This window comes from Ictalurus furcatus, chromosome 25 (genome assembly GCF_023375685.1).
Source record: "Ictalurus furcatus strain D&B chromosome 25, Billie_1.0, whole genome shotgun sequence".
Taxonomy (NCBI): domain Eukaryota; kingdom Metazoa; phylum Chordata; class Actinopteri; order Siluriformes; family Ictaluridae; genus Ictalurus; species Ictalurus furcatus.
The window spans coordinates 20,795,978-20,820,015 of record NC_071279.1 but is presented as its reverse complement, the minus strand read 5'-3'; the positions used below and the strand labels follow the sequence as shown (position 1 = coordinate 20,820,015).

Here is a 24,038-nt window from a genome sequence, read left to right as displayed (position 1 = left end):
ACAAAACATCAGTCTAGTTGAGAACCAGGCCTCTATTGTGTTTATGTAAACATATTTCCATATGAATTAAAAATTATTGTGCAGAACAACAGCAGTAGAACTAAAACTAACCTCAAACTGTAATAAACAGATGTAGCCTCAAATCAAGAACAAAAGTTGTTGAGTTTTCAGGCAGGAGAGAAGGTTCCTCTCATCAAGAACATGAGGTGCGGCACTGAATCCTCTCTCACTCTCTGTGCAGGTGCTTGGGACAGATAAATACCTGTGTGGAATCTGCAGAAGTATGGACATGGAAAACGTAGCTGTGCTTGTTGTGGCACTGCTGAGGATCGAGGTGTTTTCCTCTAGAATCTCCTGAAACATGTCAGAAACTGAGGGAGTTTGTGCCTCATCACTCGTATGCACCGTTTCTCTGGAACACTTTACTCTGTGCTGCACGTCGAACCTTCTGCAGATGCAGTCATCACCTCCAGCTCCACCTGGATCAGTCCCCGTGCACGCTGCTTTTACTCCGCCTCAAAGGAATGTTCTTTAGTCTTAGATCGAAAGTGAAATCTGAGTGCTGTGCGTGGGCGGGTCAGGGCGGGGCGCCATATATTTTCAACTCATATTTTCTCTTTCAGCCAAAAACCAAAAAAAAAAAAAAAAAATCTGACCAATCAGAGCAGAGTATGCTCTCTGAAAGGAGGAGTTTAGAATGAATCCTTTAGAACGAATCATTTAACAAGTCATTTGTGTCACTGAGGGAAAAAGGTAATGCTTTTAAAGTATTTTTTGACCTAGGATGCGTGTAAATCTATTGTATGAGAGCTCTAAAACAACATTAGGCACGTTTCAAAACCATAATAGGTGCGCTTTAAAAGAAGGTGTGTATTATGCAGTACCTTTCTGTAAGTGACACCAAACACAAAGTGGGCCTTGAACAGCACTAACAGTGTTGCCCGGGACTGCTGTATTATCTTCAGTGCTATGCTCCGAGTGAATGGGGGATTAGTCAGCTGAGAAGTGTGTCAGGTTATGTACCTGAAAATGGTTTAATGAGACATTGTGACATTTCTTCCACGGGCTCAATTAAAGATGTCAAATCAACATGGTCACGCATACTGTTAACAGTGTAACGTTCCCCTTCTCTATCTTTAAATTAGTTTATAGCAATATTGGCTTTAAATCAGTTAATATACAGACACAGTAGGTTATGAATACTTCACTGTGTGTGTAGTTGTTGTTCAGTGACGCTTTCTGTACGGAGATGTTTATGTAACATTTGTGGAAGGAGTCTCCAGTGTCAGCGTTTTGTAAGAGTCCCAGGCTGTAAGTTTAAGTCAGAGGAAAAGCTGTGCAGCTTAAAGTTCTGACATCTTCAAGATGGAGGAGTTTACACTTCTTTGCTGTTTCTTGGCTGCAGTTTTTTTTTACTTAATTATTTCAAGAGAAAAAAAAAAACAGCCGGTGAAGGAACAACTGTTTGTAGCTGCTATAATATACAGCCCCCTCTAAAACTATTGTAATGGCGCGGCCAATTAATTTGTTTTTGCTGTAGACTGAAGACATTTGGGCTTGAGATCAAAAGATGAATATGAGAAGAGAGTTTAGAATTTCAGTTTTTATTTCCTGCTATTGATATGTAGACGTGTTAAACAACATAGAATATATGACATTTTGTATCAGACCACACAATTGGTAGGTGAGCAAAAATATTGGAACATGTGACTTGTGTTTCTTGCTACCCAGGCATGTCCTGTTAGACTGATTGTTTAAAAAATAAATAGCTCTGAGAATCTACTCTTGGATTGAGCCTTCAGTATCACCTGTGAAGACTGCATTTGTTGTTAAAAAGGATAAACTAACACAAAGATCAGAGAGATGTCTATGGGACAAGCCATTTTGAAACTGAGAGAAAAACAATCAGAGGCATTGTACAGACATTGGGTATAGCCAACACAACAATCTGGAATGTCCTGAAAAAGAAAGAAACTACTGATGTACTGAGCAACAGTCATGGAACGGGTCGACCAAGGAAAACAACAACAGCTGATGACAGAAACAGTGTGAGAGCTGTGAAGAAAACCCAAAAACAACAGTCAGTGACATCACCAACAACCTCCACAGGACAGGGGTGAAGGCATCATGATCCACCATTCGAACTTTGAGAGCAGAAATATAGAGGCCATTAACAGACAAAAAAACATAATGAAGGCTGCTGAGTTTTACATGCAAAAATAAATAAATAAACAAAATTAAATAAAGAAGCAAGCGCGACAAATAAATTCTCCAGAAGAACCGTGGCTGTTTCTGCAAGATATATATATATATATATATATATATATATATATATATATATATATATATATATATATACATATATATAATGTAACAGACAAACAAACACATAGGAACACAAAACCAAAATATCATGTAGCTATATTTAAATTAAAATATAAACTTTACATTAGTCTGTTAACACAAACATATTCAGCCATTTCAGGAAAAATAGCCAGTAATAATTTCTTTAAAATTGACATTTCACATGACTGTTCTGTCCCCTAACCCTCTACACTTTCATTCAGTACTGAAGTCAGTGTAATTTTAATAATTGTGTCAGGTGTGTACACCGCTCGAGTGTCACTGCAGTTCCACCGGTCACCAGCAGGTGTCTTCAATCACACATGAGAACCCCCACAGTACCCCTGCTCACTCCCCCGACCCTGAGCGCGCGCTCTCATTACCGGGGAGTGTGGAGTAGACGCGCGCGCTCTGTGTGCGGATGCGGATGTGTGCAGTCGGTGTGTTAGTGTCAGTGTTAGTGCAGCAGAATGAAACACACCCCGAGTTACAGGCGCGTGCAGATGAACAGGTGGAGTAAAGAGATGTAGAGGGTTTGATTTAAGCGCAGTGAGATGCGGCGCTGAGGATTAAATCGGTGCGTCGCTGCGGTGTGTGTGTGTGTGTGTTGAACTGAGTCTGTGCAGCTTTCAGTCGGTAAAACTGCACCCATGAGTGATTTTACAGACGCACCGGGGAGTCATTTCCGCGCCTCGGACTGGGCGGTGAGTGATGCGCGCGCGGACATGATGGACACACACGGTATGTTGTTAGGCCTAGCTGAGGATGCTGCCTACTCGGACCCGGACTATCTGGACCCGAACTACACAGACAGCGAGGTACCGACGGCGAGACCGCGCCCGAGCACGCGCAGCCGGTCCGGAGAGGTGACGGAGCTCGAGGCGCAGGAAGTGCGCTGGTTCTACAGAGAGGACAAGAGGAACTGGAAACCCTTCGTGGGACACGACTCTCTGAAGATCGAGCTGGCGCACCGGACATTGTGCGCGCTGATGGATGCGCGTGAGGGCGTTTTTGAGCCGGAGGACAGTGTGTGTGAGTGTGAGTGTGTGTGTGAGGACGTGGGTGTGGAGGCGGTGTGTGTGCGCGGAGGACTGTACGAGGTGGATGTGAAGGAGAAGGAGTGTTATCCGGTCTACTGGAACCGTGAGTTCATCACTTTCATCAAAATAATAATAATAATAACTATAAATCAGGGATGTTTAACTGCCCTCTAGTGGACGGTGGAGAAATTACAGGGACAGTCTCGTGACGCCCCCTACCCTGGTTTACTTATTTATACTGTATATATGATGTGAAAAGGTGCATGTGGTGCTCCTTTAATCTTCACTGGCATTTGGGACACAGCTGAAGGTGTGTTAGAGTGTGTTAGAGAGTGTGTGTGTGTGTGTGTGTGTTACAGAGCAGGAGCGTATCCCGGTGATGAGAGCGCAGTGGTTTACAGACGGCACGTGGCTGCCGCTGGACGAGGAGGACGGAGACCTGATAGAGCTGGAGCATTTAGCAAAATTTAGGGGATATCGAATCGAAGATTCCCTCGAAACTGAGGGAGTGAGCACATCGCCCGAGAGCAAGGAGGGTGAGAACGCAGGAATAATAATCATAATAATAATAATAATAATCATAATCATCATCATCATCATCATCATCATCATAATAATAATATGAATTACTGATGGTGTGTGTGTGTGTGTGTGTGTGTGTGGGTCAGTGATGCACAGTGTGAAGTTGAGTCGCAGTCATGTAGACTGGCACAGTGTGGATGAAGTTTATCTGTACAGCGACGCCACAACGTCTAAAATCGCTCGAACCGTCACACAGAAACTCGGCTTCTCCAAGGGTCAGTAACATCCTCCTCTTCTTCTTCTCCATCTTCTCCTTCTCCTTCTCTTTCTTCTCCTTCTCCGTCCTATTGTCCTCCTCCTTCTCCTCCTTCTCCTCCTCCTTCTTCTCCTTCTTCTTCTTCTTCACTTCCTTTTAGTGTACTCCACTTCCTCTTGCTTCTTCTTCTATAGTTTCCGACTTCTTTTTCTTCTTCTTCCCTATCCCCTAATCTTAAACGTTACCTATTAAATCTAATCCTAACTCCTAGTGTGTCTATGTGTGTCTATGTGTGTGTGTGTGTGTGTGTGTGTGATTAGCCTCCAGTAGTGGGACACGTCTCCATCGTGGTTATGTGGAGGAGGCGGCTCTGGAAGATACGCCCCCTGCCGCCACCCACATTGTATTTGTGGTGCATGGGATTGGTCAGAAAATGGACCAGGGGCGGATCATCAGGAACACCAGCATGTAAGATCCACCCACCAACAAGCTCCGCCTACTCCTGTTTCTTCATGATCAAGACATAAAACATGATATAACATGTCATGAATATGTAAATATGTAAATTAGGGGTGTGGCTGCATAATAATAGTAGTATATCAGTATGAAGATGTGTGATAGAGTTAAGACGAGATGAGAATCACTTTAGTTAATATTTCAACATTAATAATGAACGGATTTGTATCTCAGAGCACACTTTTCTGTTCATGTGTAATATTTTTATAGTAACTCGTGTGTGTTTACTCAGGATGCGCGATGCAGCGAGGAAAATGGCGGAGAAGCATTTCTCAGACCGGACGACGGAGCACGTGGAGTTCCTGCCTGTGGAGTGGAGATCGAAGCTCTCTCTGGACGGAGGTGAAGGAGATTATTACTCTTATAGATTATAGATTATTATAAGAGGAGACTCTTATTCCTCACACAAGCGTCTTATTGTGTGTTTAATTCCCAGTGTATCCGTTTATACGTATTTTTAAAAGTGGAATAGTTTTTTATAAACATGTTATTAGATGTATAATATATTTGTATAATTGTATAATAAAAACAATATGAAGAAGAAAAAGTAAAAGGTAAAGTAATATCAGAGTTGTAGTGATTGACATCGTGTTGAAATGACGCTGATTACGAGATTGGGAATTGTAAAATCGTTCTCTGTTGAAGTTCGAACTCGACTGTGTGACGTGATCACAGGACGGATTCAGTCTTGCCAGATAAAGTCAGTCAGAGAGTAATAACAGGATGTAACCTTATACGTGTTTATTAAATATTCCCATCGTTTCCAAACATGGTGCGCTTAATGAGTAGTTTTGTTTAGCGTTCATTAAAATGGTGTATCGCAATATCCACAATATCTCAGAAATGAGTTTGTAACATAATTATCATCATATCACCCAGCCCTATATGGCTGCATAACAAAGCTCCATAGGAGGGGGAGTGGCCAGGGGTGGGACTTAAACAGGAAGTGTAGAATACCAGGAAGAAATTATTTAATTCGATTTTAACCTGTTGTTATTATTATTATTATTATTGTTGTTGTTGTTGTTGTTGTGATGTTGTTGTTGTGATTGTTGTTGTAGACACGGTGGACACGATCACGCCTGATAAAGTGCGAGGACTGAGAGACATGTTGAACAGCAGCGCTATGGACATCATGTACTACACCAGTCCACTGTACAGGGACGAGGTCAGATATCACACACACACACACACACGCACACATACACACATGCAGACACGCACACACACACACACACACACACACGCACACACACGCACATACACACATACACACATACACACACACACCCTGTCTCACTCTCTTTGTGTGTGTGTGTGTGCATGTGTTTGTGTGTGTATGTGTGTGTGTATGTGTTTGTGTGTGTATGTGTGTGTATATGTGTGTGGTGTGCATGTGTGTGTGTGCGTGCGTGTGTGTGTGTGTATGTGTGTGTGTGTGTGTGTGTTTTGTAGATAACGCGAGGTCTGACCTCAGAGCTGAATCGTCTCTACACACTGTTCTGTTCCCGTAACCCCGAGTTCGAGGAGAAGGGCCGAGTGTCTATCGTCTCACACTCGCTCGGCTGCGTCATCACCTACGACATCATCACTGGCTGGGACCCCGTCTGCTTACATCATCAGGAAGTGCCGGTCGCCGTGGAGACGGACCCTCTGTGGAGCAGCAGCCATGAAGAGAGACTGGTGGAGGAGCTTCAGCGCACACGCATAAGGTTCGCCGTTCGTGTGGTTAACCTCGTGGGAACACTGTTGCTAGGCAACGGGGAAATACAGACACAACGTCTAAGCTAGCTAAAAAATGAAAGCTAATGGTTTAGATAGTTACCAAGTCAGTCTTTTATTCAGTGTAAACACTCAGTGAGAGAGAAATCGAGACCGAACCCAGAAGACTGTCCGCTGTACACGTCCCTGTGAACGAGCCGTTACTATAGAAACCATGACGCATCAGAACGAGTGTATTAATATAAACCTGCGCTACTGTCAGAGCCGCTGTTATAGAGAACTAATCAACACCTTCTGACCAATCACAGTCCAGAACTCAGCAGCGCTGTGGAATAAATTGTATTTAAATGTAGTGGAGTTGTGACATAAACCGTGTAGAGAAAATCCTCTTCGTTTACAGAGTGTTAGTGAGGTGTAGAGCGTAAAAAAATAAATAAATCAGTGTGAATGTTTTATACAGATTTATATAGATGATATCAGATATTTCATGTGTTTCGAATGATTTAACATCGTTTTTTCTGCATTTAATTTCATTTCTTCTTTTGTAGTTTTGTGTAATGTAAATGTAATGTTCCTAACGAACTGTGGTAATTATACTGTACTGTACCTTTCATTATTTCAGTCTTTAATGTTGGTTTAATCTGGATTATTTGATCAGGTTAAGGGATTTGGAAGATCAGTTTCAGAGCCTGAAGTCCTCGAGGAATTCTCCAGCATTAAAATTCAAGGTAAAGATGTAAAAAAGTTAGAGATACGATCTGTAACCCCGCTGGAGCTCGGTGTGTTCAGTATCATCACTGGGCCGCTTTAAAGAACCCGGCGTTAGTGTTTGGGAAGCAGCACAAATGTAATGTTAATTCGAATATCTCTGTTATTTGTGTGTGTGTGTGTGTGTGTGTGTGTGTGTGTGTGTGTTTGAGGTGGAGAACTTCTTCTGCATGGGTTCTCCGCTGTCAGTGTTCTTGGCTCTGCGTGGGGTTCGTCCCAGTTCCTGCAGAACTCAGAACCACATCCTGCCACGCTCCATCTGTACCAGACTCTTCAACATCTTCCACCCCACAGACCCGGTGGTGAGAACAACACTACACCATAATCAACCTTCACCACCACCATTATCACCACCATCACCCATTTTACACTATATGACTAAAAGTATGTGCACCCCTGACCATCACACCCATATGAGGTTCTTCCCCAAACTGTTACCACAAAGTTGGAAGCAAACAGTTGTGTAGAACGTTTCTGTACGCTGTAGCAGTACAATTTCCCTTCACTGGAACTAAGAGGAACCTAAACACTGTTCCAGCATGACGATGCTCCTGTGCACAAAGCGAGATCCATGAAGACGTGGTGTGTGAAGGTTGGAAGAAGGTAGAAGAACTCGAGTGTCCTGCACAGATCCCTGACCTCAACCCCACTGAATAACTTTGGGATGAACTGGAACTGGAGTCTCCTCACATCAACATCAACATCAGCACCTGACCTCATCCTCACTAACGCTCTTGTAGCTGAATGAACACTAATCCCCACAGCCACGCCCCAAAATCTAGTGGAACGCCTTCCCAGAAGAGTGGAGCGCATTATAACATGTGGTTAAAGGGGAACGTACTGTTTAGTACCGTTAACTCAGACTGAATCTGTCTTATTACAGGTTTCTGCATATATTTATTAATTACCTGGTTTAATCCTGTAATCTGTATTAACTGCTTTATAACATCATTAATTCCATTGATTGACTCCTGTAGTTTACATTATTTGGGTAAAATGTTGCGTGTTTTTTCATTTCATCACATTTTACAGAAAAAAGTTTAGAAAAAAGCAAAAAACTAAATAATAAATTTCCCCTCGACCCACAATTAAAGTATATAAGCCAAGTAGAGCTGGGCAATACGAGGAAATGAGAGAGCTATTGTAATAATAATGTTAATAACAGAATTCTGACATTTTCTACTATATATATTTGTAAAAAAACAAACAACATAGAAAAACATACACTTTTTTGCAACTGCAACTAACGATTATTTTCATAATCGATTAGTTGACCGATTATTTTTTCGATTAATCGGCGGGGGGGGGGTGTGCAAACTTTCAGGTTAGTAAAAAACTAATGTGTTCCATTTGAGATGATATTACCATCTAAATTACATACACTAGACCAGTGGTTCTCAACCTTTTGTGAGCTCTGGACCCCTAGCATATTTGCGAATAACCAGATTTATTCATTTTAAAACATCTCATTTAAATATGTTTTGATACATTTAGCAAAAAATATATACATAATATTATTTAAACATTTAAAAAACTTTCCTACGGACCCCCTGCAATTACACCACTGACCACTAGGGGTCCGCGGACCCCGGATAAGAAACACTGCATTAGAGTGTAGAGTACACAGTGATAGTGTAAGTGTACAGTACGTCATTTGGGACACAGCTTTAGTATTTACTCTCCGAAGTGTGTTTTCGGAACAGAAGTGCCCCGTGCCGCTCGCAGACCAACCAGTCCATAATGAGATTCATTACAACAATTTTCATCATCGATTATTATCGGTTTTATCCATTAGTTGTTGCAGCTCTATATTTAACTGAGTAACTTTTCAAGTGAATAGGAAGAAAAAACACCAACACTGTTAAAAGTACCTCCTGTTTATTGATTTTATTTGCCTTTAACTTATCAGTAATACATCATTAATAAAAATTATCAATAATAAATATGTTCTAACATACCATCTATTTCAGAACCTGAAATGCCACCTTTAAAAAGTAAAACAGTCAACAAACATGGCTGTCAACATCCATCTGTACGAAGTACATTTTTTTTGTGAAAAATCAGGAGTTAGTTTAGTTAGAAAACTAAACGGACATAAACTGCACTTTAGCGTCAACAGTGCTTGGACCCCAGTAATCGCTGCTTGCGGTTGTTTATTATTGGTTTATTTTGTATTGTTGTGTTGCAGGCGTACAGACTGGAGCCTCTGATCCTGAAACACTACAGTAACATCGCTCCTGTGCAGATAAACTGGTAATGACACCGGATACACCGTTCCTCACAGAGAACACGACACGTTTCACACGAGAGCGACAGAGACGTGAACACAAAATCACATTACTGTCATTCTGACATAACAAACTCACTATTGTCATAAATATGCTGCATAAAACAGACAGAAGCTCTTGTGTGCAAACATGATAACAAAACTAACAAAAGTGTGTGAACTGATTCACTGAATCGGATATGCCTGATGTACGATTTGATTTATTTTATGATTTATTTTATGATTTATTTTATGAGCTATTCGCAGCATGTTCACAGATCAAACACCAACAGCATTTAAAGAGCCTGGAAATAATTTTTATTCACATTTACATTATGAACACACTCATGTCTGAACTCTACTCACAATTATTCATGTATATGATATTTTAAACAGTTTTCCACGTGTCTCATCAACCTTAATCAGCATTATAGGTTTGGTTTCAGTTTCAGGAATCGTTAACACACAGAAAAGCCGTATTTATATAAATATCATTTCCTTCTGAAAATTGACACCTGAGGCTGTTTATGCAGTCATATTTAATAAATCACTGCAGCAAACCACTCACACACGCACACACACACACACACACACACACACACAAAGGTTGATGTAGTGTTCTAACAGACGTCTCCACTGCTGATGCTGACGTGGTTTCTGCTGTATTTAGAAGATAAACAATAAGATCGTGAGCTCCAGCATCACCATGTTCACTGCTGACATGCGCAATCAGATGTAATCATGAAGGATATTCCAGTGCTGGTCATGGATGTTCAGCTCAGCTCTGCCCCCTAGTGGAGATAGACTTTAATCCTTCAGATACACAGACGGATGCGTAGCAGCTGAGTACACACATACTGTCATACTGTACACGTAGTGAAACAGTGAAAAGTCTTTTTGCAGCTTTAGGGGCCGTTTACACGACAGCGCTTTCAACTAAAAACAGAAAACTTTTGATGCGGTTTGGCTGTTCGTTTCCATGACGACGGTGTTCCGGGGCCTGAAAACGCAAACTTTTGAAAACGGGTTTTAAAGTGCAGGTTTTTGAAAGCGATGCCGTTATCATCTCCATGTAAATGTACAAAAACAAGAATCTGTGAAAACGATGACGTCATGCGCACGTGTATTACGTGTTCAGTGTATAGACATGCGCGCGAGTGCTTCAAAACAACGCGCAAGACATTTAACACTACAGGACTGTGTTTGTGTTTCTCCAGTAAAGTGTAGATTTACTGCATCACTACTACAACCAGCGGAGACGCGTTTATTACATCCTCCACATCATTAACGCACATCTACACCCACGAGGGGTCTTCAAAACCTTATCATTATCTGTGTAACAGTCTGTTCGGAGAAAATCTGGAGTCTCCTTCTATTGCTAATAAAATATAGAAAGCAGAGACTGCCAGTGTCTCATTATCTGGATTTTGTTCCATTTTGGTACAGTGATGGTAAATTATTATTATTATTATTATTATTATTATTTTGTTATTACTTAAACATGCACTATTTAGATTTTTTTCAGTATTGAAGTTTTGTTAACAGAATTCTGAGCAGAAGAAAAGCTAAAAGTTGGGGTTGAAGACAGAAAAATCCATTTCCACAATGGAAAAATCTTTATGCACATTTCATACACATTACATTATATTACATTATATTATATTATATTACATTATATTACATTATATTACATTATATTATATTAGGGACGTCTCAGCATTTATTAACCAGGAAAAATAATCCGAATCTGTGCTTGACAAGAGTGAGTTTTCACAATTCCTTATGAAAATGAATAATTTTCCAAGTCTAATTATCGAGATTATAGCTAACTGGAGACAGAACTATTTTGTTCTCCGTGTGGATCATGAACCAGTGAAATCGTTTGAGAAATGTAAATGTTATTGTGCTTTTTATCCTAAAAACAGACAGCTCCCCGTTTACTTGTATTTGTTTATAGGGTGTCTTTCCCGGATTAATATCGTGGACACGTTGATGTGAACGCTGGCATGTAGTGTAGAAACACTATGTTACAAAGTGACATCGCCACCTACTGGCCTGGCGTGCGCACTACAGTGTTTATAGTCGTTTCCGCGAATCTGTGTGAACGGGGATCGTTTTCACAACGTTGTCGTCTGTACGCGAAACTTCTCAAAAACACAAAGGAAAAACTTCTCAGTTTTTAGTACGTCGTTGTCGTGTAAACGTACCCTAAATAATTCCAAGTTGGCTCCGAGTTGAAAATGTTGTGTGTGTGTGTGTGTGTGTGTGTGTGTGTGTGTGAGACAGGTACAACACCAGCAGCCCCACCCCGTATGATGACATACGGCCAGTGTTTCTGACACCGCTGAAGGAGGGTGTGTATCTGTCAGAGGGGGAAAACACACCGAGTCCCTGTACATCTCCCCCTCAGCAGCGCAGAATGGGAGAGTCCATCACCAACCTGGGGAGGGCTAGCATCATGGGTATATATATATATATATATATATATATATATATATATATATATAATATATATATAAATTATAATTCTCATTATCATATCGGTCATGTGACATTGTTTACATTTGTGTGTGTGTGTGTGTGTGTGTGTCAGGAGCGGCGAGCATCGGAAAAGGTATTGGTGGAATCCTGTTTTCCCGTTTCTCCCGTTCGGCTGGGCAGGGGGGCGGAGCTGAAGAGGAACCAATCAACTCAGAGGTGGGGCCATTTGAGACAGAGGGTGGGGCTATCGGAGATGAGGGTGGGGCTACAGAAGTAGAAGACAAGATGGAGGAGAAGACAGAGAGAGAGAATGGCATACCCCAGTCCACGTCCACCATCATGGACAACTCTACACTCTGTAGGTTAACAAGAATATGCAAATTACTGACATGAATATGCATACGGCTGTATTACAGGCATTTACTTTACAGACTGATCTGACGATAGTATAAGAAATGATTAAATATATTTTTTGATATTTATATTATTGTTATATATCAACCAGTATTTGTGTGTGTGTGTGTGTGTGTGGGCGTGTGTGTGTGTAGTGGAGCTGGATCGGCGTATTGACTTTGAGCTGAGGGAGGGGATGGTGGAGAGCCGCTATTGGTCAGCGGTGACCTCACACTCAGGCTATTGGTGCTCATACGACGTGGCTCTGTTTCTGCTGACGTTCATGTACAGAGAGGACACCACGCACGGAGAAGAGGAGGACACTGCTGAGTCATAACACTAACACACACACACACACACACACACGGCGTGTGTTGATGTTACGTTCCTGTTCTTACATTCAGCTACAGTTTATGAATCTCACCTGCTAGGATCAGTCGCTCATTTAGCTAGTGCCCAATCCGCTGCAACACTGTTTACAATCGGAGCTGTGTTTGTAGCTAAGCTAACACACTAGCAAGTGATTGTGAATAAACAAATCTGCACATCAATTTAACAAATTGATCTCAGTCTATGATATTATCACAGTCTTGTAGTTAAGATGAATAGCTGCTGCCAGGTACAGGGTTTAAACATAAACAAACTTCAGCTTTTTTTCTTGCGGCATGTTCATGACACAGCGGATTTACATTTAGCCACGCCCACAAAACTCCATAAAAGGCCGAGAGAGCTGAAAATGACAAAATGGTGACTAAGGGTAAGTTCACACTACACGACTTGCTCTGTTGTAGTCGGGAGTCGTGAAGTCATTGTGGTGTTCACACTACATGATTGCTCGGAGACAGGAGGTCACACACTACACCATCTGACGACGACTCTAACACCCGAAGACTCTATCTGGTCTACAAGCGACGTTTTATCACGAAAACACACGTGAGCAGTGACATGGATATATGACGTGAAAACCACACGTGAAACAGGAGTTATCATTTGAACATGGACGTAGGACAGAAACGAGCGGTGTGAGCTGTTTGCGTGATGATTTGTGCTGAAGAAACGCCAAACAGGAAAAGAGAAAGAAAGTGTGTGAGAGAATGGATGAGTGCACACGGGCAGCGGGGATTGTGGGATTGTGTGTGCTACAGAGAGGGCTGGAGGTGAGGAAAAATGTTTAATAATGACAAGCCTGTTTCGCAGAAGGAAGGTTTCGCATGTTTCACTTCCTTGCGGTGACATCACCCCATGCCTTGCTCTCTCATTGGCTGTAACTCGTCGCCGCAGTCACTGCCAGTGACGACACTTTTCACACCACGGGATGTGGAGTCACCCGACAGCTCCTGATATTTAGCATGCCAAATATCTGTGTGGCGTCGGCGAGCCTCAGCGATGCATTGTTGAGTAGTTCATAAATAACAATCGACTGCTGATTGGCGAGCGCCGATTCCATACTGAGTTTCTGATCAAAGGGTTTTTGTCGGAGAGCGCTGCGACTTTTAAATCAGGCTTAAAACTGTGTAGTGAGAACTAGGCTTAAACAGTGAAGGAGTGCCTCCTGAGCGTAACGTGTTAAATCTTCCAGTAATGCAGCTCAGCCACTGCAGCGCATGAGTTACTATAGACGCACACTACCTCCTCCTGCTTTTATAGGGTGCCATTACTTTTGTCCTCATTGAAAGGCTGGTTTAATTTGTTTTAGACTCAGGTCATTAAGCTTTTCAGCACCACAGTTCTTGTGTAAAAGCTCCTGAGAGCGATTTACGAAATAAATTCACTCCTGTTCAGAGCGAGAGAACGAGGCCAGTGTTACACATTTATTTATATAAAATAATTAGAGCGTTATATCCGAGTGGTGCAGTCACATGTTTCTGTAACAGAGCTGATCTTTTTAATGTTTACAGTCAACTATACTGCGAAGAGAACGGAAACCTTACTGAATGTTAACTGTTCAAAATGTAAAACATTTTCTAATATCTATACATGTTCTGTACCAGGGCCTGGTTTTACCAGTGTTCCGTTATAGACACTGTTCATTGGCTGAAATCACTCACATGACCACTTACACTAAAGATGACATCATTGGGGTGACCACGCCCCCCCCCCCCCCCCACCTAAAATATAACACACACACATTAAAAGGACTCAACACTGATTTCAGCTAATGATGTGTTCCAGTAATTATTTATTCATATGTTTTTTATTCAAACGTTTAATTAGAATTTCTGTAAGTAAACAGAATGATACTGGTATTAGTTGAAGGATGTCACTGTGGGTTCAGTACTGAGTACAGCTCCACTGAAAAATAATCACTCTGTTGTATTTTGTTTGTCATGCAGTGTTCTTGTTTTTTACAGGTAATAATCTGTACATCTTTATATACATTATACTGTGTGTGTGTGTGTGTGTGTGTGTGTGTGTTCTCACACACTCATTTCTCCTCTGCTAGCTATCACATGAACTCAGTTGAATCTTATTATTTATTTTAAAGGTATTATTAAAGGTATGTATTACTGTGCCTCCAGAAATGTGTTTCAGGATTAAACATGTAGCAAAAATGCAATAAAATGAGTGAAAATGCAGCCAGTTTATAGTGAGACCAATTTATCCTCAATTCATCTCTCAAAAACACAAGAATACGGACGAGCTGCGGCTCGCTAGATAAAAACACGGCTAGGTTCATTAATGTTCGCTCCAATCTAACAATAAACTATTTTTATTTCAGCATTATGGGTGAGAGAAACTCTGTTTAAGACCAGACATTACAGGCAGGCATGTTTCCTGATACACTATATGGCCAAAAGTACAGTGTCCTCCATTAATATTGGCACCCTTGGTAAATATGAGCAAAGAAGGCTGTGAAAAATTGTATTTATTGTTTATTGTCTTTTGATCATTTGTTCAAAAGAATTCACAAAAATACTCTTCTCTCATGGATATCAAACAATTGCAAACACATCACAGGTTTATCAAAAAAAAATCTTTGTTAAATATAGGTGTGCAACAATTATTGGCACCCCTATGAATTCATATGAGCAAAATATATTTAAAGTATATTCCCATTGATATTTTATATTTTTTAGTACACATGGGTGACTAGGAACAGGAAATTGTTCCTGTTTCACAGGGGTATAAATATGAGGTAACACACAGGCCAAATTCCCTTAGTCATTCATAACAATGGGTAAGAGCGAGGAATATAGCTGTGAGTTGCAACAAAAGGTTGTTGAGCTTCACACAATGGGGCGTGTCTTTAAGAAAATAGCACAAGCATTGAAAATGTCCATTTCCACCATCAGGGCAATAATTAAGAAGTTCCAGTCAACTGGAAATGTTCTGAATCAACCTGGAATTGGACGTGTGTCTATATCGTCTCAACACACTGTGAAGAGGACGGTTCGAGTGGATAAAACATCTCCAAGGATCACAGCTGGAGAACTGCAGAAGTTAGTTGTGTCTTGGGGTCAGAAAGTCTCCAAAACTACAATCTGAAGTCACCTACATCACCACAAGCTGTTTGGAAGGGTTTCAAGAAAAAAGCCTCTACTCTCATCCAAAAACAAACTCGATACACACACACACACACACACACACACACACACACACACACACACACACGTATAAAATCCATTTTCTTTATAAATTTTATGAACTGACTCGAATAGAAGCATATTACACCCGAGTGTTTTTATCAAAATCAAAATCAAGTTTGTTTGTTTCTCTATATTCAGAACCAAAAATCTCAGTTTCTAGATACATTTGTGAAATTTCAGGTCACGCGTTCATTCATTTATGTTTAGAAGGATATAATGGTGGAATTTCTCAAAAATGTTAATAACTTTGTCTGACCAATCACAATCCAGAGTTCAACAGCAGACCAGTGAGCGGCAGTGACAGACACACACACACACACACACACACACACACACACACACACACAGAGAGAGAGAGAGAGAGAGAGAGAGAGAGAGAGCGAGCGATGGCTGAGTTTTTTCGAAGCAAAATAAACTGAAGCAAATCGTCTGCGTTAGAACACAAGCTGAGGATCAGAACCAACCAACAGGTGAGTGATAATAATAATAATAATAATAATAATAATAATAATGCATTTGTAACTGTAGCATCTTTCATATATTTAACAAACACACCATGATGAACTAGAAAATCTGAAATAATAAATTACAATCTACAGAAACGTCAAACCAGGAATAAAATATTTAATACATTTAATTCTAATTTAATTTAAAACAAAATAAAATGGTAATAATTATAAAAGCAGTGTGATTAAATAATGCGAATCATGAAGCTGAGTTTGTTTAAATTCTGCAGACAGACGGAGCCTGACACACACACACACACACACACACACACACACACAGAGGATAAGAAACTATTATACATTATATAATATTAAAACTACAAAACAAAAGCAAATGGTAAAATATTTGTAATAATATACTACTACTACTACTACTAATAATAATAATACAGTTAAAATAAAAATAAATTGTAAAAATATTATTATATCTATGTTTGATATCTATCGATGTTTGTCTATAAATTGACCTTTAAATGTTGGTCTTAAAGATTCAGTGAGTTGATTCATTTAAACGATTCTCTTAAATGAACAGTTCAGGAGAATCAGAAAGACAGGATCAGCGCTGCACGTTCACTGCATTTTCACCTTTTAAATCTTATTTGTCTTAATAATGTTGTATTACTGATGATTTATTTTGATGTATTTCACCATAGCCTTTTAAAATGAATTTGAATTGTTTTTATTTGTATTTGGTTAGATATTTTCTCTCTTGTTCAATCATCTTTATGTTAGTTTTTTTCTCACTGGCAGTTTAATGCTTTTTATATTATTTTAATTCCACCCTTGGTGAACAGAGTTCAGACAAAGAGCAATGCTAAACATCGCCAAGAAAGGTACAAACATGTCTATGTTAGTCTGTCTGGATAAGGGAGACACCACCCCGAGAGTCATGGCCTGGAGGTGGTGTCTACAGATGAGAATCTAGAGACCAGGCCATGACAGAGCCATGTTGTGGACTCAGCTCTTATTCAGCTTGGTCAGGTGCAGTGCCAGTCTGAGTTCGTGTGTGAGATGGAAAGGTCTGGAGTAAATATAGTAAGTCTTGTATCCACAGACAATACAAGCTCTGGTATCTAACTTCTTTATCAGGGCAGTTTCTCTCCTATGCTGCAATTCCCAACAGTGGTAGCTTGGCAGTGCTGGGGCTTGAACCCCCCACCTTCTGATCTGTAACCAGAGCTTTAACCATTGAGCCAGCACTGCCCAGTTGTGGTGGTTTGGGCAGTTTACAGGGACATACCCTAGTCAGCTTCTGGTCAGCTGTATCAGGCACATACATTCCACTGGACAGGGTAAAACCAGAACCAGATTATATCTCAGAATATCTGGGGATTCACCAGGAGGAGCAGGAATCTGGGGCTGACCTTCTCAGCCTGTTGTCACTGAGATACACAGCAGGAAAATCTAAAGTAAACTTGAATGAATGAATAATTTTCCAGTCCTTCACTAGACCCCTGAGGAAGACCCTGGGGTGTGTCAGTCATATGGTATCAGAGTGTGTGTCATGTTTTTATTTAATTCTCCAGCTGTAGGTTCTGATGATGACGATCCAGTCAGCGATTAGCAGAGACATCTTCACTCCACACCACGAGAAGTTATTAACAGTGATTGAAGTGAGGAAGAGGAGGAGAAGAAGACTGACCTTCATCCCAGCAGGGCGTAAGGGGGATTACATCACCTTCCTGTGTCTGTCAGGTACATTATTCAGCATCATGCTAACAGCTAATGGCTAATGTCAGCAAGAATCTCATGAACAATAACTATTGTAAACGTCAGTGTCAGGCTAACATTCAGCTACAATAACGGACATGAACGATATCATAATGCGAATGACATCATAACTCCATTATACATAAACGATAACAGATTTGATGTAGGCGAGAGGGATCTTTATGTTAATGTAAATACTGTTGCGATGCCTAGGAGAATGATGTCATGGTAAAATGTTACGCTAATTGTGTTATCGGAATTTTGTCTAGTGACGAATAGAAAGCCGACTCAAGTTTTTATCACCAAAGTGAAGCAGTTTGAATTTTCTCCACAATTTGAGAAACGTTCTCACTGGAGTCTGGATCAGCTGCGCCGCGTCGACGGCATCGACCCCGCCAAGGTCACATTCATTTTAATGAAGTGTTTTATTCATTTCTATTTCCACAAATAAAATGATTCAAATGGGATTTAATAACGAACTTGAGTATAATAATCTCAAACATTTTATTTATTTATTTTTTAATATGATTAATATTAATATTATTATTATTATTCAGGACAGTCCCGAGTTTGACCTGGTGTTTGATCACAGATCTGATCAGTGGGTCGCTGCGTCTTCAGCTGAGAAATGTATGTTCATTCAGATTCTCTATCATCTCTGCCAACATTACTGGAAGAAACAGATTGACCTGAGAGTCACAGCGCCCCCTGTGGGTCAGAAACCCACCACCACCACCCCTCCTTCCACCTCCACCACCATCACCCCTCCCTCCACCGCCACCACCACCCCTGCCTCCACCGTCACCACCACCCCTCCCTCCACCTCCAACGAGCAAACACCTGGTCTGAAGAAAAAGCAGAAGAAAGGGCGTGATGTGCCACGTCCCACCGAATTCGTTAACTGCCAGTCCAAATTACTGGGAGGTAAAAAACCACTAAATTATTAAAGCTATATTAATGAAGACCAACTGCATTGTAATGCTAATGCTAATGCTAATAATATCACGCTTTTATCCAAAACAAAAAGTTTGATGTAACTTCAATATGTTATGCTGAAATTTATGCTTTGGAATTCAAGACCAATATTAACTTCATAAATATAACATTATTTATTAATTAATTCATAATATCATCCCTTTAAAGTCCATGAACAGTGTTTTCCCATACACGATGGACATCAGAGGAGACGCGTCTTAATCAGAGACGTGGTTTATCTGGAGGAGTGAAGGAGTGAATATTTTATGGATGAAGTGATGAATGAAGTTAAAGATTCTCTGTAAGAGGAGCAGATGAGCGCTGGGTCAGATTATTTTCTTTTCAGCAGAGCGCATCGTATTAACACACACCGACACTGTTTTATTAATTCTACAAATTAATGTTATTCACAAAACAGTCAATAATGTAAAAGTGTGATCAAATCTCCCACATATTATTATTTCACATCCTCGATGTAGTGTCTTGTGGATTTGTGCTCAGGAGTAAACGTCAGAGCTCGATATAAAATAAGAGTGTGTACTGGATCAAGTGCTGTTCTGTTCTGTGTGCTGCTGGATAACGAGCGTGGAAGCCATTCTGTTATTAAACCAGTGATTAATGTGAACATTACTAGCACTATTCATGCAGTAATATATCGGTGATATACGAGCTTCCTGTTAGATTTATTTCAACTCTCATCATATCAGTCTTTTTATTTTTCATTTTTAAATTCCCTTGTTTTTATGTTACATCATTAATTTGACAGCAAAGAAAAAAAACATTACATCCACACACAGTCTGTATTTTCTACCCCCTTTTTTTGGTTAAAGGTGAGTGTTTGGAGGGCTAGACTCTAGTTAAAACCCCGTCTCTGCGTTTCTACTCGAGAAAAATCTTGAGTCGTGAACTTAGAGCTCAGAAAATTCACTACGTAACACGACTCGGAAGAACAGGAACTTTCCCTGTCTGGATTTTTAAGTTGTCAAGTCTGAATACAGAATGTTTTCAGAATAAGAAATGAACCCTGATCTCACAGATAGCATTTCTGTTGACTAGCAGTGATAGATGTATTAGCACCTGACACAGTGTGTGTGTGTGTGTGTGTGTGTGTGTGTGTGTGTGTGTGTGTGTGTGTGTTTACTTTTCCAGATGCCTGCTCACTAAACATCGTCATCTACCGCTGTAAGATCTTCCTGCACAGGATGAGGAACTCCATGACCTCTGCTCAAGAACCAAGTCACAGTCAGAAAGGTAATAATAATATTATTATTAATAATAATAATAATACACTGCTGAGACATTAATATTTATCTTCCATCATCTATTACTATAAATTATTAGAATTTCTGGCTCCGTCCTGAACGCTACAGTTAGTGCTCTTACTAATACATCTCAAACATCTCAAACACTCTGAGTTCCAGACGGTGTTTATTCTCTGTGTGAACTCCTCTATTAAACATTATCACTTAAAACAACGTTAAGAAGTTAGAACAGATCCGGTGTGTTCAGAACCGGAAAATGACAACATTCTAGAACCTTCTAACTAAGACAACCTGGTGTTGAGGACGGAGCCGGAGCGTCTCTCCATCATTACTGCTTCCTGTGTTCCTGCTTTTCATCCCTGTGTGACAGTGATGAGTCGGTGTGTGTGTGTGTGTGTGTGTGTGTGTGTGTGTGTGTGTGTGTGTGTGTGTGTGTGTGTGACTGTGTGTGAGGTTCTTTGTTAGGCTCCATTACAAAAGTTCAGAGGACCTTTTGTTTACAAGCAAGGGCGAGCAGGGACACATCAGAGTGTGTGTGTGTGTGTGTGTGTGTGCTGGCACTGGGCTTCACACTGGAGTGTAATGGATGGGAGAGGTGCCAGGAGAAGCGCTGTGTTAATTCATGTGTTGATTAAATTATGAATGGAATATGAACAAACATACAGCGGCTTCCAGAAGAGTTTATTATTATCTCTGTTCCAGTTCATATAGCTCAGGGTTTAGGAATACTGTCACGCTAAAACCCTGTAAAGACGAGAAAGTACAGCAACAGAAACAGAGTAAAACTCATTCACATGATTACAGGCGACTGAACTCTAAGATTCATGTGAGGAAAGTTGCTGGTATTCAGAGTCGGGTTACGCAGCTGAGTGAAATCTCCTGCGTGTCGTTCACACCAAACCTGAAACATCTACACAACTCTGTTCTTCTCTGATCATTACACAGCAAGTCTACACATTTATAACCTACACTACACAACCTGCTACACAAGCTTCACACACTTCACACAACGTTCACTAATGAAGTGTTATATATTACTTCTGATCTACACGAGAAAAAAAGAGCAGTTTGATTTGTGAGATGTAAATATTTATCTGGTCTTAACTCATTGTGTCACTTTCATTTTAGCTTCTCCTGTGAAAGTGGGCGTGGCTAGCTCCTCCCCTCCGGCACAGAGCATCATGGGAACAGTGGGTCGCAGGGCAAGTCAGGTGTTCAGCGTTGATGTTAAACATCTCACTGAAAACACGCAGAAGGTAAAAAGTGACGTCAGTAGGCTCTGATAATCAGTGTAGTGTTTATAACGCATCACAGGATAAAGACACGAGGAACTTTCTGAGGAAAATTAACTTCCTGTTAATGTTAATGATTATAAATGACTTTTAAATGAACTAAAAAATTAACTGCTGAAGCCTTTAAACAGAAAATTAGACAAAACTAATTAAAACACCATGTCTATTTTAATGTGCTATTATTATTATTATTATTATTATTATTAGCTTCTTTTTATGTTATATAAATAAATACAGCATCTATTACAGTGTAGTTCCCTAGTCCCTGTGTCTCTGTATCAGTAGCGCCCTCTACAGGACTTTAATTTACTCGCAACTAACAATTTGGGGAAAATATTTACAGTGGATGAGACAAATAACAGGAGAAAAAAAAATACAGTTTAGTAAAAGACAGTAAAATAGCAAAATGCAACTCTCAAATTTACTCAAATAAAAAACAAACTCATATTTAGTAAATTTAGTAAAATGATCGGTTGGTCTGTACCTCGCTAGTAATCCTGAAGACTATTACTATTAACAGTTGTTGGGATAGAATTTAATGAATAATAAATTAAATTGAACTAAATGTAAAATTCAGTATTGCAGTCAGTACTGGAATTGACACAATAATAATAATAATAACAACAAAAACAATAATAATAATAATAATAATAATAATAATAATAATAATAATAATAATAATAAAACCTGCAGTTATATTGTATTGTTATATTAATGTCTTACACTGTGTTCTTTGTCTCATTGTAGTTTGCCCTGAAGCATCGGGATTAAATGAATCACTCCATCATCTCCTCTGTGCATGCTTAATGCAGTGCCTTTATTACACACACACACACACACACACACACACACCCCACACACACACTTTACAGAAGCTTATAATAATGTTTTTTTTGCTCTGAACGCTTTGTAATAATCTCAGTGTAACGAGTGTTTGAGCCGCTAGAGGGCGATGCTGAGTTCTGAAAACACTGAGGTTCACTTTGTAAAACGTCTTAAAAGCATTTTGTGTATTTTTATTTTTTTATGTTAAACAGTAACATGACTGGACTAATGTTACACACTTAGACATGCATATAAATGCTACCAACACGTTTAATAATATAATACACTCTGTAGACACACAGGAGATCATAACTCACTTTTTTGAGGAAATTATTTCATTCTGGTCATATTATTATTAATTTACAGCATTTTACACAACTGATTAATTTACACTCAGAAAAAAACACTTCAGTTTTGTTATTTAGAGGAATTCAAACCTGTAGTTTAAATTTAATACACTTTTAAGGTATATAACTGGACATTATGGATCAATGGTATACCTATGAAGAACAGTTTAAACCGATCTTTATTCTGATGGAATAAGAAATGCGACACTACCACCACCATGACACTACCACCACCATGATACTACCACCACCATGACACTACCACCACCATGACACTACCACCACCATGATACTACCACCACCATGACACTACCACCACCATGACACTACCACCACCATGACACTACCACCACCATACATTTTTTAAAACACATATTTATTTATTTATTTATCGCCATTTAAAATCCTCTGTAGTGAAGAACAGGACTCATTCACTCCTGATAAAGTTCTCCACATCCTTCCTCAACAGTACCACGTTTCACAGGAGGATTATAAGTGTACAATAATCTCTGTGTGTTAATTATTAAAAAGAAATGAATGATTAATGTAGAATTTTGTTTAATTGGTCTTGAGTCAGGTATTAATAATAAATAATACGCTAATGACTTTAGTCTACACTGTGGGTTTTATGGTTTATTAAGCAGCACAGGTTTATAAAGGAGAAAGAACCAGAGATGGAGAGTGTGTGTGTGCATGAATCACACGTGTATGACTGAGTGTGTGTTGTATAAATGTAATAATTTAAAAGTCCTTGGTTTGTAATTGTTGTCTTTTGTCTTTTGTCCTTTACTGTCTTGTCAGTTTCATGCCAATTAAGTGTCTCATTTTTATACATTAAATTGAGTTTGACCCATAACGCATGCCGTAGTCTTTTCTTTTTACAGGTGAAATGATGTGTCAGTACTATATAACTGTACATACTACAGAGTGTGTGTGTGTGTGTGTGTGTGTGTATGTGTGTGTGTATGTGTGTGTGTGTGTGTGTATGTGTGTGTGTGTGCTTGTATGTGTATGTGTGTATGTGTGTGTGTGGATCAGGTACAGCAGTGTTAGTGGTGATATTGTTGAGGTTTTAAACCCTTCAGTGTTAATGTTGGACACACGGATTATATGAAATTAGAAATTCAGAGTTATGAGTTTGAGCTGAATTCAGCATTAGTCAACCAATCAGAAACTCTCCTCCAACAGCCAATCAGAAACATGTATATATAACTCACTGAAGGTGTT

At 39.8% G+C, this 24,038-nt stretch overlaps 2 protein-coding genes across 5 annotated transcripts; both read left to right on the top strand.

Moving 5' to 3' along the window:
* The first annotated feature begins 2,556 nt into the window (after positions 1 to 2,556).
* ddhd1b (DDHD domain containing 1b) lies at positions 2,557 to 14,883 on the top strand. Its single transcript, XM_053614173.1, has 13 exons — positions 2,557 to 3,486; positions 3,743 to 3,919; positions 4,052 to 4,180; positions 4,482 to 4,629; positions 4,910 to 5,019; positions 5,739 to 5,845; positions 6,133 to 6,389; positions 7,058 to 7,127; positions 7,320 to 7,469; positions 9,356 to 9,420; positions 11,720 to 11,895; positions 12,027 to 12,272; positions 12,463 to 14,883. The coding sequence occupies exons 1-13, from the start codon at positions 2,994 to 2,996 to the stop codon at positions 12,642 to 12,644; spliced, it is 2,310 nt and encodes a 769-aa protein (XP_053470148.1). The 5' UTR covers positions 2,557 to 2,993; the 3' UTR covers positions 12,645 to 14,883.
* Positions 14,884 to 16,204: 1,321 nt separating this feature from the next.
* stxbp6l (syntaxin binding protein 6 (amisyn), like) lies at positions 16,205 to 22,935 on the top strand. 4 transcript variants are annotated; one of them, XM_053614187.1, is made up of 7 exons: positions 16,205 to 16,364; positions 17,927 to 18,059; positions 18,380 to 18,510; positions 18,668 to 19,034; positions 20,235 to 20,336; positions 21,476 to 21,603; positions 22,387 to 22,935. In XM_053614187.1, the coding sequence occupies exons 2-7, from the start codon at positions 17,939 to 17,941 to the stop codon at positions 22,408 to 22,410; spliced, it is 873 nt and encodes a 290-aa protein (XP_053470162.1). In that variant the 5' UTR covers positions 16,205 to 16,364; positions 17,927 to 17,938; the 3' UTR covers positions 22,411 to 22,935. The 4 variants fall into 4 exon arrangements, with proteins under 4 accessions (XP_053470162.1, XP_053470160.1, XP_053470163.1 ...); XM_053614185.1 differs by having other exon boundaries at positions 17,927 to 18,095; XM_053614186.1 differs by lacking the exon at positions 16,205 to 16,364 and having other exon boundaries at positions 17,249 to 18,095.
* Positions 22,936 to 24,038: the final 1,103 nt, after the last annotated feature.

What these genes read in the sequence shown, in the direction of transcription:
- ddhd1b (XM_053614173.1), top strand. Translation starts at nt 2,994, where the DNA reads ATGAGTGATTTTACAGACGCACCGGGGAGTCATTTCCGCGCCTCGGAC. An exon ending in ATCATCAGGAACACCAGCAT is followed by an intron (nt 4,630 to 4,909) that starts GTAAGATCCACC and finishes GTGTTTACTCAG; the next exon opens with GATGCGCGATGCAGCGAGGA. An exon ending in GCTCCTGTGCAGATAAACTG is followed by an intron (nt 9,421 to 11,719) that starts GTAATGACACCG and finishes TGTGTGAGACAG; the next exon opens with GTACAACACCAGCAGCCCCA.
- stxbp6l (XM_053614185.1), top strand. Translation starts at nt 17,939, where the DNA reads ATGATGACGATCCAGTCAGCGATTAGCAGAGACATCTTCACTCCACAC. An exon ending in CCAGTCCAAATTACTGGGAG is followed by an intron (nt 19,035 to 20,234) that starts GTAAAAAACCAC and finishes TTACTTTTCCAG; the next exon opens with ATGCCTGCTCACTAAACATC. An exon ending in TCACTGAAAACACGCAGAAG is followed by an intron (nt 21,604 to 22,386) that starts GTAAAAAGTGAC and finishes GTCTCATTGTAG; the next exon opens with TTTGCCCTGAAGCATCGGGA.